The sequence below is a fragment of the Equus przewalskii genome, chromosome 2 (assembly GCF_037783145.1).
Source record: "Equus przewalskii isolate Varuska chromosome 2, EquPr2, whole genome shotgun sequence".
In the NCBI taxonomy this organism is placed as follows: Eukaryota; Metazoa; Chordata; class Mammalia; order Perissodactyla; family Equidae; genus Equus; species Equus przewalskii.
In genome coordinates this window covers 29764366-29779426 of record NC_091832.1, presented here as the reverse complement: position 1 = coordinate 29779426, position 15061 = coordinate 29764366, and the positions used below count along the sequence as shown (strand labels likewise).

Genomic DNA, 15061 nt, shown 5'->3' with positions numbered 1-15061 from the left:
GGAGAATCACTGACTTTCTAATGGGAAGAGGGGAGAGAAGGTGTGGGGAGTAGATGATAGAGGCAGAAACATTTATGTTTAAAGTCTCTCCAGTTAAAATTGTTACTTACCCAACTAAGTATAATACGAATTTTAAGTAAGGCTTGTGTTTTAAGCTTCAGGAAACTATTTTATATCTTTGTTACTAGTGGTTGAAGCAGCACCCCTTCAGTTGTGAATTTATGAATACTTCCTGTCCTCATGGGCTGAGTTGTGCTTTAGCATATTGTCTGAAGCTTAGGCAGGACAATACTGAACCTGACTCTTACATTTTTACAGCTTAATGACTTAAAACTGGGACTGAGGACTCAGGGCTTTCCTGGGATATGTGATATCTTTTCCCATCTTTATTTCAGAGAAGAATTTTCTGGCCTTTGACTTCTTAAATGGTCAAAGTTTGCATCCCCTTTGGCTTCCGAATTTCCTTTTTCAGACCCTTGTGTAAATAATCTGGTCTCCAGAGATGTCACTTTACTGCCTTCCTGCCTCCTTAATGATGTGTCTAAGCCGAGTTTTAGACTCCTTTGGGCTATGCTTATTAAAGCCCATGGAGGCTGGCATGACCCTTGGCTGCCTTGATTGTACATGTGTTCTGCAACTGAAACTCCAGATACCAATGTTGCAACCTCACAGCCTAAAAGCATTTTGGTAATCTTGGTAGGCTTTAGTTTCAACAATGTTGGACCTGACGCAGAAGGGATACATTTGGTATTGTTTTAGAGGGGTATTGGGGAAGGGGGAAGGTACGATGGAGAAATTGAAATGTTTTCACTAACTTTTCCAGGGAGATGTTTAGCTAAACCCTTATGTTTGTAGTTTCCACAAAATAACGTTTAAACCAGTCTGCCACACTCGAATTTTGTACTTAATTTTTGCTAGCATAAAGGTAGCATACTACCTTGAAAAAAAGTACTTTCCTCCAACTTTGGTTTGTGATTCTTCTTGTCTGAGCATTCTTGGCAGTTTAGTTTCATTAGATGTTTTGAAAATCCCTTTAAATTGCTGCTAGAGTTGAGGCAGAAAAAGGAGGGAACATGATCTATTTCAGATTATTTGCTTAAAAGCTTCCTGTTTTATCAGTGATAGTCTCCTTTTTCTTCACATTGATTCCTCATGGCCTTTCTTGAACCTTACCAGATTTGGAGATTGACTTTAATGGTACACTTAATAACTTATTATTTTCACTTTGTTCTTAGTTATATGCCTATATGTTGTGGACCCAATCCATGTTCTGTAAGCATTATATTTCCAGAGTCCTTTTCTTTGGCCACTTCTCCCAGATCTCCCCACTCGTATTAACCCCTTGGTGTTTTAGGGGGCTGTGTGTTTTGCTTTGTTTTGTCATTTTTCTAGGCTACCATCCAGGTGATACTTAAGGGCATAGAACAAGATATAACATGTATCTTGTGGAGTCTGGAGGGTCAGATAGAAATTTTACAAACATAAAGACCTCAAAGTTAAATACTCTAATTGCGTTACTTTTCTTGATAAAATTTAGTGTGCTCTTCAGATATACTGATTACGTTATTCGCTAGGCTTACTATATTTGGGTGTAATTATTTTACTTGGATTGTTTTCAAGAAATAGGTCCAGAAGAAAAATAAGTTGGCTGTTCAACAAGCTTCGGAGGTGTAATGGTACATACCAACAGTAGAAACACATACCCTTTGCTAGACCTTTTCTTCATCGTGGATGTCTTCAAATTTCATTAAGGTCTGTCACCTTCAGGCGCACATATGCTGGTAATGAAAACTTTAAAAAATGTAATCAGCTGTTGAGGATATTCTTTGAGACTTTATATCTTTACTTTGATGTTTACTTAACTGACATCACATTGGCCTCAGCTCATCAACCTTCCTGTCATCCTCAGACTTAGAAGCCCCGTCATAGCACTGGCCTTCATTTCTTTGTTGCTTTTCCTCTGCTGCCCTTAAGAATGACGCGCTCACATTGAGTCACGGGATTGTTAACATCAGAAGTAATTTATCCCCCACCCTATCTCCTCTGTTGCCTTTTCTTTTTCAGAGCTGTTGCATTTAGTGGATTGAGATGGGACAGTGAGTCCGCTTGAGGTCTGTCGGTTCCATCACTGCTTCAAGGGAGCTGTTCCGAATCTGTTTCCTCCCCCACACAAGGGCGGTGGCTAGAAATAATCCTGCTCTGTTTTTAAATTAGATTATTACTTTGTTTGTCTTCAAAACACTTTTAAAAACCAAATAAGCAGCTCAGTACTAAAAGTATTTTGTCCATCTCATAGTGAGGACCCTTGAGCTCTAGAGAGAATGAGTGCCGTGTTTATGGTCGGAAAAAAACTCCTATCTCAGATGAGAGAAATGCAAGGCTGGAGTCTTCTTTCTCAGATGTAATATGTTATTTTCTTGTCTTTTTCTAGGGTTGACGAGCTGTACCATATGCATGGTTCATTTTGTTTCTGACTTTTTAAAAAAATGTTACCTTTTTATTTTTAAATTACATGTTTCTCTATTATAATAACCATTCTAGGAGTGTGAGTATTGTTGGAAAGCAGTTTTGAGTTGTTCCATCTTTTGTGCAATAGTTATTTCTGTGAGGAACGTTTGACTTTAAAATGTTTTCTGCAGAGCTTTGTGGTGTGTTTACAAGTTAAGTTTACAAATTTATAGTTTACGAATTAAGATATGGAGGGTTTGTTCTTTCATAAAATATGTCTGCTCATTTTTTTAAAACTTGGTTCTCTTGGAGAATTAAAAAAATTATATAACTTGAATGTGTGTGTAAGAAGGGTTATAAAGAACGACAATAATATTTATTGAACATCTAATGTGAGATGAGGATGTTAGTGTGATGGATAAGCATGTGGGCTTTACAGTGATAGGAACTTGGGTTGGGATGGTGTCCCCGACACTAGTTGTGTGATCTTGAACAAGTCGTCCGCCTACTTTACCCCTCAGTTTTCTCCTCTGTAAAATGAGGGTAGTAAATAATATTACCTACTTTATAGGACTGTTATAAGGATAATTGAGATAAGTCACATAAAAGACTTAGCATAGTGCCTGACACAGACCAGTTGGTGAAAAAGTTGCTTGCTATTACTACTATTGTTATATTTTTATGTTCATTCTCTTGTTCAGTTCCAGTAAAGGGTATTAGCTTCAGTTTCACAGGTGAGGAAACCGAGGTTGCTGGAGGTTTAGTTACTTGGTGAACCCGTATCTGTCTAACCCCACCGTCTGTCCTCTTCTTGTTTTGCTGTACTGTGCCACTTCATCCTTTCTGAGTGGTGTTTGTGTGTAATAACTCACATGATCCTCTCGAACTCTCCACCATGTGTAGGGCAAGTGTCATTGTCTTCATTTTCCAGGTGAAGCAACAGATTACTAGGAGTATCTGATGCAAGGCAATTAACCCCTTTTTCTTTCTCAAAATGAGAATTTCTCCTCTATTAAATAAATAAATCAATATAGACATGACCGCAGTGCAAAATGTGATCCTGGACTAGAACCAATCGATTGATCTATCTATTGCTATAAAGGACATTAGTGAGATAATTACTGAAATTCAAATAAGGTCTACAGATCAGGTAATAGTACTATATCAATGTTAATTGTCTGATTTTGATCATTGTGCTGTGGTTATATAAGAGATATCCTTATTTTCAACAAATTTAGGAGTAAAGGGGCATTATGTGTACAAATTATTCTCAAGAGTTTCAGGGAAAAAAACTATGTATACATATATAGGGAGAGGGTGATAACAGACGCTTGATACAATGTGTTATTTATGGAATCTGGGTGAAAGATAAAAGGGAATTCTTTGTACTGTTTATGCAGCTTTTCTGTAAGTCTAAAATTATTTAAAAATGAAGAGTTAAAAAATAAAAGTAACATATTTGTTATGAAAAATTAAAGCGCTGTGACAATGTTTAAGTATAATGGGAAAGACCTTAGTACTCTTGCTCTGGGATGATCACTGGTAGATAATTTCTAAGTATGGTTCCTTTTTTTTTTCTGTCTAAGCAAACGTGTGTTTCTTCACAAAATTAGGATTCTATTTTGCGTAAAAATTTCTTGGCTTTTCCCTCCACTTAATCTCTTGTCCATTTCTTTACATAGCAATTTATTTTATTTTTTTTAACAGCATCACAGTATTCCATGTAGAATTCACTCTGTTCTCTGCTGTCTCCTAACCCCCGTTTCTGTGCTCTTTCAACAATGCCCTGCAGCCTGTTAGTTCCCTGTTCCAGTGTTTCTTTCCTATAAAATGGTAATAACTGTCGTGCCTATTTCACAGTTGTAAAGATAAAATGAGATACTAGATATGAAAGCATTTGGAAAAGTTACAAGTGTAACTTTTATAATATAAATGTAAGTGTGGGGGCTGGCCCCGTGGCCGAGTGGTTAAGTTCGCACGCTCCGCTGCAGGCGGCCCAGTGTTTCGTTGGTTCAAATCCTGGGCGCGGACATGGCACTGCTCATCAGACCACGCTGAGGCAGCGTCCCACATGCCACAACTAGAAGAACCCACAACAAAGAATATACAACTATGTACTGGGGGGCTTTGGGGAGAAAAAGGAAAAAAATAAAATCTTTAAAAAAAAAAAAGTAAGTGTGATTAGGTAGAAGATTATTACTGTTGAAGATATGAAGTGTAACACTTAACTTGTTTATGAAATGAATTTCCAGTGTTGGTACAATGTTAACAGAATTTTTTTAGGGCCCGTGGGTTGTTTTCCTTTTAAACTGGGCATAGTTCATGCTGTTAGATTTGTCATTGCAGTGGCTGTGTATGTATGTATGTGAGTCTGTGTGTGTGTATGTATGTGTGTAGTTGACTCTAGAAAGATTCTCTTTGCAGTCTGCAGAGGCCTAGAATAGAGAAGAGAAATATGAAACAGCTTAGGTCTTCTTAGGCTGCTCCCATTTTCTGGATTTTACACAAGGATGTAGTTACAGAACATAGCAGTCGTTCGAGTCCATTTTATCTTGAGGCTCATGCAGAACTTTCTGTAGTCTGCTGTTTCTCAAAATCTTTGTCTCAGGACCTCTTTACATTCTTAAAAATGATTGAGAATCTCAAAGAGCTTTGGTTTACATGGGTTATATCTATCAATATTTACTGTATTTGAAATTAAGACAGAAAAATTTAAAATAATTACTAGTTCATATAAAAATAGTAATAAACCCATGTGAAGAGTGGTATGGTTTTACATTTTTGCAGAATTTTTTTTTTTTCGCTGAGGAAGATTCGCCCTGAGCTAACATCCGTGCCAGTCTTCCTCTATTTTGTATGTGGGTCGCTGCTACAGCCAATGAGTGATGTAGGTTTGCACCTAGGAACGGAACCTGGGCCGCTGAAGTGGATCGTGCCAAACGTAACCGCTAGGCCACTGGGCCAGCCCCCTGCAGATTTTTTTTTTTAACGTCAGGCTTAATAGAAGAAACTTTGAGAACCCTCGCTATAGTCAGAGCCAGTGTCAGGTAAGCCAGATGGAGTGATAGTCTGGCACCCAGAGCAGGGCTGATGAGATTCATTTCTTCCTAGCCAAGAACAGGTTGGAAGCAGATGCATGGTAATCCTTCAGGCAGAAGCTGTGTTTGTTGTCTTTGTTGATGTTGCATTGTTTAGACACCCTTCCTAGTCACCTGTGCGGCATCTTTCCCTCTACCTTGATTGTAAATATGTACGTTGATAAAAGCCCTAAACACTCTTGTGCATTGCAGATCATTGATTCAACAAATGTTCCTTAAGCTCCTGCAGTGTGCAAGGTGTTATGCTGGACACTGAGAATAAAGCAGGGAGCAAAGTGGACAGCTCCTTTGTTCTTGTGGACTTTACATTTAAACAGCTAATTGCTCAAAATGTTATTATAATTGTGAGTGAATGTTCTTATGGCGCAGGATGCTGTGGAAGCGCATAATGGGGTAATGGTCTTCACTTCGGGGTCAGGGAGGCCTATCTTGAGAAAGTGATGGTCATACTGTGTGCTTAAGGAAGAGGAGTAATGGAAGTGATTCATTTAGTTTAAATTGTACTTAAGTAAGTATCTTGTCTGTGACTCAGAAGGAAAAGTAGGAAATTGAGGAATTAACCCTGAACAATTTGAATGGTCCCAGTTGAGGGAAGGACAGCTAGCAGTTTGGAGATAAGTACTGATTAACTGAGTAGATCATTGTCTTCTTTTTGAGACCTGGAATTCAGTGGGAGTTCCATGACATTGAGAAGTTTATAGTATAGACTAATACTTCTCAAATTTTAATGTATACACTAATGGTCTAGGGATCTGGTTAAAATGCAGGCTTAGATCAAATAGACCTTTTCAGGGGGGCCCTGAAAAACTGCTTTTCTAAACAGCTCATACATGATGCTGATGCTGCTGGCCCATGGTTCATACTTTGAGTAGCAAGACTGTAGTTACACATAATAAGACTTCAGCATGGGGCCGGTCCCGTGGCCAAGTGGTTAAGTTTGCGCACTCTGTGTCGGCAGCCCAGGGTTCTGCCAGTTCGGATCCCTGACGCGGACATGGCGCTGCTCATCAGGCCATGCTGAGGCGGCATCCCACATAGCACAACCAGAGGGACCACAACTAGAATACATAACTATGTACTGGGGGGCTTTGGGGAGAATAAGGGAAAAAAATTTTTTAAAAAGACTTCAGCAGGAGTACCAGCTGGATGAGAGGCTGGACAAATATTCTAGAGGTGATGTCCAAAAGGGAGAGGTATTTGATAAGAGAAGACAAAGCGGTTTAGTGCAAGAAATATGCTCCATACTGAAAGCTAAAAGCGATTCACAGTTGCTGTTACAGAGAGGACAGGAAAGCTAGGGATTGAGATAGATGGCCACTAGCACAGCCAGTGAAATATTCCAGAATCATTTCTGTGGTGAGGACCAAGTGAACTAAATGGCCATTAGTCTGCCTAGGGAAAAGGTCAGGTACTGAGGATTGATGGTTATCCTGTGGCAATTATGTGGGCTCCAGAAAATGATCTAAATGGCTAGAGGTACCAGAGAGAAGGTGCACTTTACTTGGAGAAAGAAGAATGTTCGATACTACTTCTCGTTAATCATAGATGATTAATCCATAGATGAAGGGTATTGCTAGATAGATTCAGATAAAAAATGGTTGTAAATGGCAAGGGTAGGAATAGAATGGGGGAAAAAAAGAATCTTATAATTAATATCCACTTTGAAAGAATCGCCACCGTTAAGCCTAATAAGAGCACGTCTCCTCTTTATTTCACTGACACCCATAATAGAAGCTTAGGAGACCATCAGAAGGCACTGTTGGTCTGCCCTTGTTTCAGTATGTGTACTATTATGGAAAATATCTTTTTGCTGCAGTTATGCTATTTTGTTCAAGATATTTTACAGTTATTAGTAAATTTATTTGGATCAGAGAATTAAAGTACCATCAAGTTGCCATAAGACATGTTATGAACTGTATGTATAAAAATATTTTATATTTAATCATGTTTTCTTCATGGATTAAAAGAAATATTTTGAAATGCTATAATGGCTTAAAACCCTGTCTAATTTTCTCTCCCTTTAAAGTATCATCTCTTTGGATTTGGCAAAGTCTAATGACCTTCAGAACATACAAGGAAAGGAATTAGAGTTTCTACACTGATGAGCAGTCATTTTAGATTACTTGTCCTTTACCTTATGTACACGTGCCTATAGAAGGATATGGACATGATTTACTCATAGAGAAGGCTAAGTGAATACTGAATCAGGAAACTGTCTTAAACTTTCTAAATCCTGTGAGACTGAAATGAATCAATAGAATTCAAGACTAATCCTGCAGTAAAATCAGCTTTGTTGGGGCTGGCCCAGTGGCGCAGCGGTTAAGTTTGCACCTTCCACTTCTCGGCGGCCCGGGGTTCTCGGGTTCGGATCCCAGGTGCGGACATGGCACCGCTTGGCAAAAAGCCATGCTGTGGTAGGCGTCCCACATATAAAATAGAGGAAGATGGGCATAGATGTTAGCTGAGGGCCAGTCTTCCTCAGCAAAAAGAGGAAGATTGGCAGTAGTTAGCTCAGGGCTAATCTTCCTCAAAAAAAAAAAAAATCAACTTCGTTAATTAGATTGCCTCTTGATTTTAGAGGCAGGCCCACCTAAAAGGGGAGCCTAAGGAAAGCTGAGAGTATGGCATATGTTCGTGAAAGATCAAGTTTCCTTAGATATCTGTACTTCTAAATGGAACTCACTAAGAACTGGGTGTCAAGGAATGTCAAAGGTATGAAAGCAGTTGTTTGAAAAGAAATGAAATATATAAAAAGGGACCCCCTTGAAGTCACAGAATTGAAAAAGAGTAGTCACTGTAACAAAGATGATCACTTTTGTATTGCCTTAGGTGTTTACATGATTGAGTTATCAAAAAGTGTTCAGCAGGCTACCATTCTTTGGATAATGCTCTCTAAACAGTGAAATGGAATGTTGCGGGCTAGACTGGGATTCTGCCATGCCTTGGGGGTATTTGGAGCAGAGAGCAAGTTGGTGGCACCTTCTCCACCTGGGGCGTGGTGATGACTAGACAGGATGAAGTGCCCACCGTGTTCATTCAGCTACAGTCCAGAGACAACCATGGGGAAAGGATTCATCAGAGAAGTAGATACGTGTTCATGCCATTTCTTCAATGGCTTAGGAACATGCATGAGAGGCTATTTCTTCTTTAATACCTAGAAACAATTCTAGAAACAAGGAAAAATCCTTTCAGTTTTAAAGCCAAGCAGCTTGGAAATGGAGTTTCAAACCAGATTTGTGCTCCTGAGTGCCTGCCTGAGCCAGTCGTTCCTTCTAAGAAAACGTGCCCTGCTCTCCGCTGCGTCAGTGAGGGATTAGATGAGTGGGAAAGAGGGCCCTGTCCTCATCTGGCGAACGTGACTCTAGTAAATGAAACTGAAAGGTGGGACTTCGGATTCAAGGCTGTGTTCTTCTGGTTTGCCCTGGGTTCCTCGATTCTACAGCGACCTCTGAGTTGAACCTTATTCTCAAGCCCCAAGAAGTTCTACCAAGAATTAGTGTTAGAAATTGGCCCTAGTTGCAAATTATGTATCATTATGATACTGTGTCATTGAGGGTCACTCTGTGTCTGTTCTTGACATCTTTTTCCTTTGTGGCTTCAGAGAGCACAGGAGAATCCTCAATGCTGGATTCGGCTTTTGTTGTCTCCCCTCCCCCCAAGTACTTGTCTTTTTATACTTATTTTAATATATTTCAAAATTATTTACTAAGTCTTGATTTTGTTGTTGGTGGTGTATATTCACACAGCTAATTTAATCCCATCAATATTGGAATGTATGTATTACAAAACACCTCACAAGGCTCTAGCCCAAGTCAAAGTGAATTTTAGGTATTTCCAATCTGTATATCTTAGAAAACCTTTTTTTTTTAATACGTGAATTTAACCTGCTCCAGAAGTGACCAGGTTAAGGACATAGAATTAGGGGCTTATTAATAGAATCTGAAGGCTTCCGTTGTCTGTTTTACAACTAATGAACCGGAAGAATGGACTTTTTGATTATGTGAAGAATAATAACTCTTTAAATCCATGTCCTTATCTTGTTTTGCGCTACCGCAATGGTTAGGTTCGTGTTCTGACTGGCTTGTCGAAGTAGGCTTCGATTTAACCCAAGACCAGAGGACACTGGGAGCACACATTTATGTCTGAGCCAGAGCAAGGCTGGGATGCTATAGCATTTTTCTTTAATGTACATTTTTGTGCCCTCACAGCTCTTGGTAGTGATCGGCATCTGCTGCCTTGGTTAATTTCTGCCTATTTGGGGAGGTTGTTTGGTTAATGCAGATGAATACTACACAGAGAGGCAGAGGAGAGAGGGGAAAGGACGGAATTCTTACGCATGTAGGGTTATACATTGAGAATTTCAGAGACTCTTCAAACAGATGTAGAGGGGTGGGAAACCGCAAATTTGAAGCCTTTCAACTGTGACATTTTCTTCTAATGAAGAACAGCTTGAAAGCTATAATTTTGAGAGTGTTGCAGTATTTTGAAGTCAGACACAGCACATTTTAAAATAGTGTTGAGATTTAAATGTTTTTTATTCCATCTTAAGTGGAATTAAGCATCTTTGATCATCATCTTATTTTGATAGTTGTGGGTCTCAGAATGAACACCAGAGCTTTTAAAATTTAGGTGGGCCATAGCAGCTTCTCTTTTTTTCCTTTATCTCCATTGTTTTCATGGTATATGAAAATATTTTTTGTCTCTTAGATGAAATAGTACATTTTCTTTTTCTGCTTCTTCACAAATGACTTTGAATTAATTGTTTATTTTTATATTTTGCAGTACGTTTTTATATCTGAAATTCCTGGTAGTGTGGGCACTTGTCCTCCTGGCAGATTTTGTCCTGGAGTTCAGATTTGAATACCTGTGGCCATTTTGGCTTTTCATCAGAAGCGTCTATGATTCCTTCAGATACCAGGGACTGGTATGTTTATTAAGACATGTTTTTCAAATATAAGGGATTTAATTACCCTTCTGAGAAAATCTTCTATGACTGAGAGTGAAATTGTTTAAAGTAGATTTTGTGAACAATTCTTCAGTGACTGTATTGCGCTCATAGGGGCTGTGGACTGAAACCAGCTCTAAGAGTGTTTTGTCTACACCCACTGATCCATCAGTAGATTCCCTCCTCCTCTGCCCGTCCAGTGAGCACACGGGAGGGACACGGTTAGCGGGGCAGCGGCCGTTGCGCATCCTCTCTGAAGTGCTTCTCAGTGACTGGGTCAGACTTAGAGCAGTGGTTCTCAAACTTTTTGGTCTCAGGACTCCTTAACACTCTTAAAAATTATTGAGGACTCCAGAGAACTTTTATTTATGTGAGTTACATCTATACACTTTTCCTGTATTACAAATTGAAAACTAAAAAAATGGAAATACTTACTTAAGAATTCACTTGAAAATACAATAACAAACCCATTACCTGTTAATACAAATTACAGTTTTTTAGTGAAAAATAACTGTATTTTCCAAAACAAAAAAAATTAGAAGATTGACTACATTTTTGCAAATCTCTTTAATGTCTCGCTTAATGGAAGACAGCTGGATTTTCATATCTGCTTCTGAACTCAGTTGATTGCGATATCACGTATCATGTAGCTTCTAGAAAATGCCACTGTGTTCCTGAGCGAATGAGCATGAAAAAAAGGCAGATAAATAGTTTTGATCTGGAACACCCTCTGAAAGGACCTCAGAGACCCCCAGGGATCCCCAGACCATGTTTTGAGAGCTACTGGGTTAGAGCAAGGACACAGGCCTGGGCTTGTTCCCTTGGTCAACTTGTAGTTCCGTTGTGTCCCATAGCCACATGTTAAACCTGTGACTCTCCTGCCCAGGCCTGGTGCTTTGGTCAGAGCAAATCCATGCCTTGAAAAGATGGTTTCGAGCTCGTGTCCTCTTGGTAATAGATAGTGGTGTGTCCAGAGGAGGGCTGCATTATTAAAATTATTAATGTCAGCATAATTTTTACTACTGTTGTGGTTCATCTGTGTTCCAACTGCCCGTCCTTTAAGAATGAGGCTCTCTAGGAATGTTTTGTGAGGAGAGGAGAGCCTTTTCTGGGTTAAAATTCTAGTTATTTTAGGTAACCCACCTGTGGAGTTCAAATGAACTCACTGTGAGCCAGCTTCAGTTTGTTCTGGTCCAGTTCTTCATGATTTGAGGCCATAAATAGAACTACTCTTTAATGTTAAATTAACCACTACTTTTTATATAGTTGATTTTAAACATTTACAGTTTCCCGTTGTAACTCGCTGTGTAGATATTGCATGGTAGTTTCAGATTTTGTCCAACATGCTTTTAATAATCTCTGTTTGAGAATAATGAGTTCTAAGCTGTGTTTTCTATTTTGTTTTCCCCTTAGGCCTTCTCAGTATTTTTTGTTTGTGTGGCATTCACATCAAATATAATATGTCTGCTGTTCATCCCTATACAGTGGCTTTTTTTTGCTGCCAGCACATATGTGTGGGTTCAGTATGTATGGCACACAGGTAAGTCTTAATGGTTTCTTAGATGGATAGAAATATTAGATTCAGACTTTTTTAATGTGGTGATTTCTTTGAATAAATTATTTAGAGTTGAGTTTAATGTGGATGTTTTAAAGTTGCCTTTCCCTAATAGATCATAATGTAGCTATAAAACATATTTTCTTTTTTTCATTATTGGATCAAAAGTTGAAGCCATTATGATTTGACCTCTCGATCGTGAGCATTTCAGTTACCAGCTCTCATTATGCAGATATCCGTTTTTCACAAAGTCACAGCGATTTCTGTGTAGGCAGACTCGAAGACAGTTATGTGCCAAACAGGAAAACTGTTCCTGGAGTTTCAGCGTTGAAAGGAATGTCAGAGGTCGTTTAGTTGAACCCTTATTTGGTACCAGAATCCCCACAGCATCCATGGCACATGGTGGTTTAATCTCTGATTGAAAACCTGCAGTGCCAGGGAACTTACTACTGTTGTTTTTGGGCAGCTGTAATAGAAAGTTCTTTCTCACACTGAGTCAGAATTTTCCTCCTTATGCTTTTGACCCAGCATGTCTTGACTGTTTTGGCTGATCTCTTAGAGGGTATAAGCAGGCTTTCTCCAGAAAAATATATGGGAATGTTCAAAACGTTTCCTTAAAACTTCAAGGGGCCAACAGACCATCCCCTCAGGCCCAAACAGTGGACCCCTGCATTAGAGCCACTGAGTGAGTGGAACCATCCACGTTAACATCTCTTTAGAGATTTAAAGACAGTGTCATAGCCTCTCAAGTCTTCTTTTCTGTAGGCAAAACATCTCTGGTTTCAAAGCTTCTCCTCATATGTTATTTTAAGCACTTTCACCATCCTGATTTCCCTGGTTCTTAGTGGTTCTCTTAACCAAAATGTACTATTTCAGGTGTGTTCTGACTTGAGTGGAGCTACGTAGCCACCTCCCTTCTTACTTGTGCTATTTCAGACTAAGATGAGATGAGGTGTCTTGACAGCTCTGGTCCCCTGTGAAAGACTGAACGTGGGATGCATGGGGATGTGAGGATGGCTCTCAGATCATCACGCTTGTCTGCAGAGCTGCATGAAACTTGATTCTTAGGCCAAGCTGCAACCTGTGGCATTTTGACCACTGAGGGAGTGCCAACTAGTAAAAGCTCTCTGGAGCAACATTTATCCCTCAGAGCTTCTAAGAGGAGGATGTGACCCATGCGGAAGACACAATTCAGCTCTGTTTTTTGAAGTATCCACTATGAGCCTGGTTTTCTCCATCTTCAGCCCTCTCTCATGTCTGACTTGATTTATAAGCTAGCATCACAGTTCCTTAGTCTGCTTTCCTCTCATTAAAGTGATTTTTCTGTATACCGGTTTTTACTTGTATTTCCTTCTCCTGGGCCTCAGTTTTGAGTGAGTTGCCATTTACACTCACCATTCTCTGTGGGTCTGTTTCTTCTCTGTCATATGAAGGTGGAGTAGTCTAGATAATGTCTAAGGGAGCCTTCTGGCTCAGATAATCTGTGACTCTGATGAACTATAATGATTCCTTAAATTATTTTGATAATGTCTTAGTAGTTGAGAAAAAACTACTCATATAACTATTAATAGAACTATTGGGAGCGAGCTCAGTGGTGACCCACAGGGCAGCAATGAAGCTAGTGTCATAAGTGATACTGGCCTCTCTTGAGCCCTAGGCTCAGAGACACGTGTTGAAATAGCCAAGTTGTGAAGTGTGTTTTAATTTGGAATGATTAGTGCTCAAACAAACAAACAAAACAAACTATGTGTTGTCATTGGGCCTGACAAATGAGTGCAATTATATAACTTAGGATTAATTTCTCTTCCAGTTGTTCAAATTTAAAATTCTTTCTTAAGAATATTAGGAATGGTTGATGAAATTTTATATTGCCACAAAAGAATGATAATATTATATCATAAACTTTTTCCCTTACTGTTAGAGGGAAAAAACAGAATACAGAACTGTGTATGTACAACATGACTATTATACTTGTTCAAAAATACTTCCAAGGTGATTTTATTGTATTTGTTTGATAGGTATAGAAATACAGGTGTTTTGTCTAGATTTTTCTGTTTCTTTCTGTAATGTGCTTATTATGTTTATGATAACTTTAAAAATTAATATAAGGAGTAGGGAATAGAAATTTTTGAAAATTAATTTTGCAATGAATTTGAAAATGCATTATTCTAAGGGTTGCTGTTTGTCTTTCTACAGTGTAGTAATGCCCTTTTTTTGATCTGTTAAATCTGTAAGAATGGTCGAGGCCGTTAGCTGCCTCCACAGAACTTTGAGTGCTTTCTTCCCTTACAGACTAGGTGGAAGGGAACCGAGGTTCTCCAGGCTCAATATTATCTCTCTGAACTTGGACCCAATTTGTCTAAACTCTGAGCCTCACCTCACTCTTCAGTAAAGTGAGGAAGTGGGAGTAAATGATCTTTCCAGTTCCAAGATTCTGGGATTTTCCTTTTGTTTCATTCCAAAGACCCTTAGCAAAAAGCCATTTAGTCCTTCAGGTCACTGATTGTTCCCTCCTGTTCTCTCTTCTATAACTTCCTTGCCTTATACAGTCTCAAAGGAGCTCTTTCCAGAGTTGCTGGACCTCATGCCTGTGTGGTCCATCTTCATAAAATATCCCATTATTAGTCGTGTCCTGACAGAGATGGACCTGGCATGCAGATTTGGATTATACAAACCAGTGAAAATTATCCCATTATTTGCATCTCATTTATTCTGTCGCAGGTTGCTTTTTCCTCCCTTGAAAATTGTTTTTAATTACAAAAGGAATACAAGCTTGTAGTTAAAAAAAATTTTGTAATAGTACTTAAGTGTTAGAAACATTTCTTTGTGCTGTAATTTATTCTTACTTAAGAATTTATTTTTTTACGTATCATTTCATGTCAGTACAGATCTTCATTCTTTTGAAAAGCTGCATCATATTTCATTATATGGATTTATCATAATTAGTTCCCCATTGATAGTCATTTAAATAAATTCTAAATTTTTGCTATTGCAAATAATAATACAGTGAATAAT

General features: G+C 38.8%; 1 protein-coding gene across 2 annotated transcripts in view; it reads left to right on the top strand.

Annotated features, from left to right (window-relative positions):
* The window catches only part of MACO1 (macoilin 1), a 53657-nt gene that overhangs the window by 4406 nt on the left and 34190 nt on the right, over nucleotides 1-15061 (top strand). Inside the window, exons 2-3 of one of the 2 annotated variants that reach the window (XM_070610672.1) lie at nucleotides 10329-10470; nucleotides 11905-12031. The exons of the other annotated variant lie outside the window; for it this stretch is intronic. Coding sequence (XP_070466773.1) covers nucleotides 10329-10470; nucleotides 11905-12031 — 269 coding nt within the window. The remainder of the gene's footprint in view (nucleotides 1-10328; nucleotides 10471-11904; nucleotides 12032-15061) is intronic. 2 annotated transcript variants of the gene reach the window in all.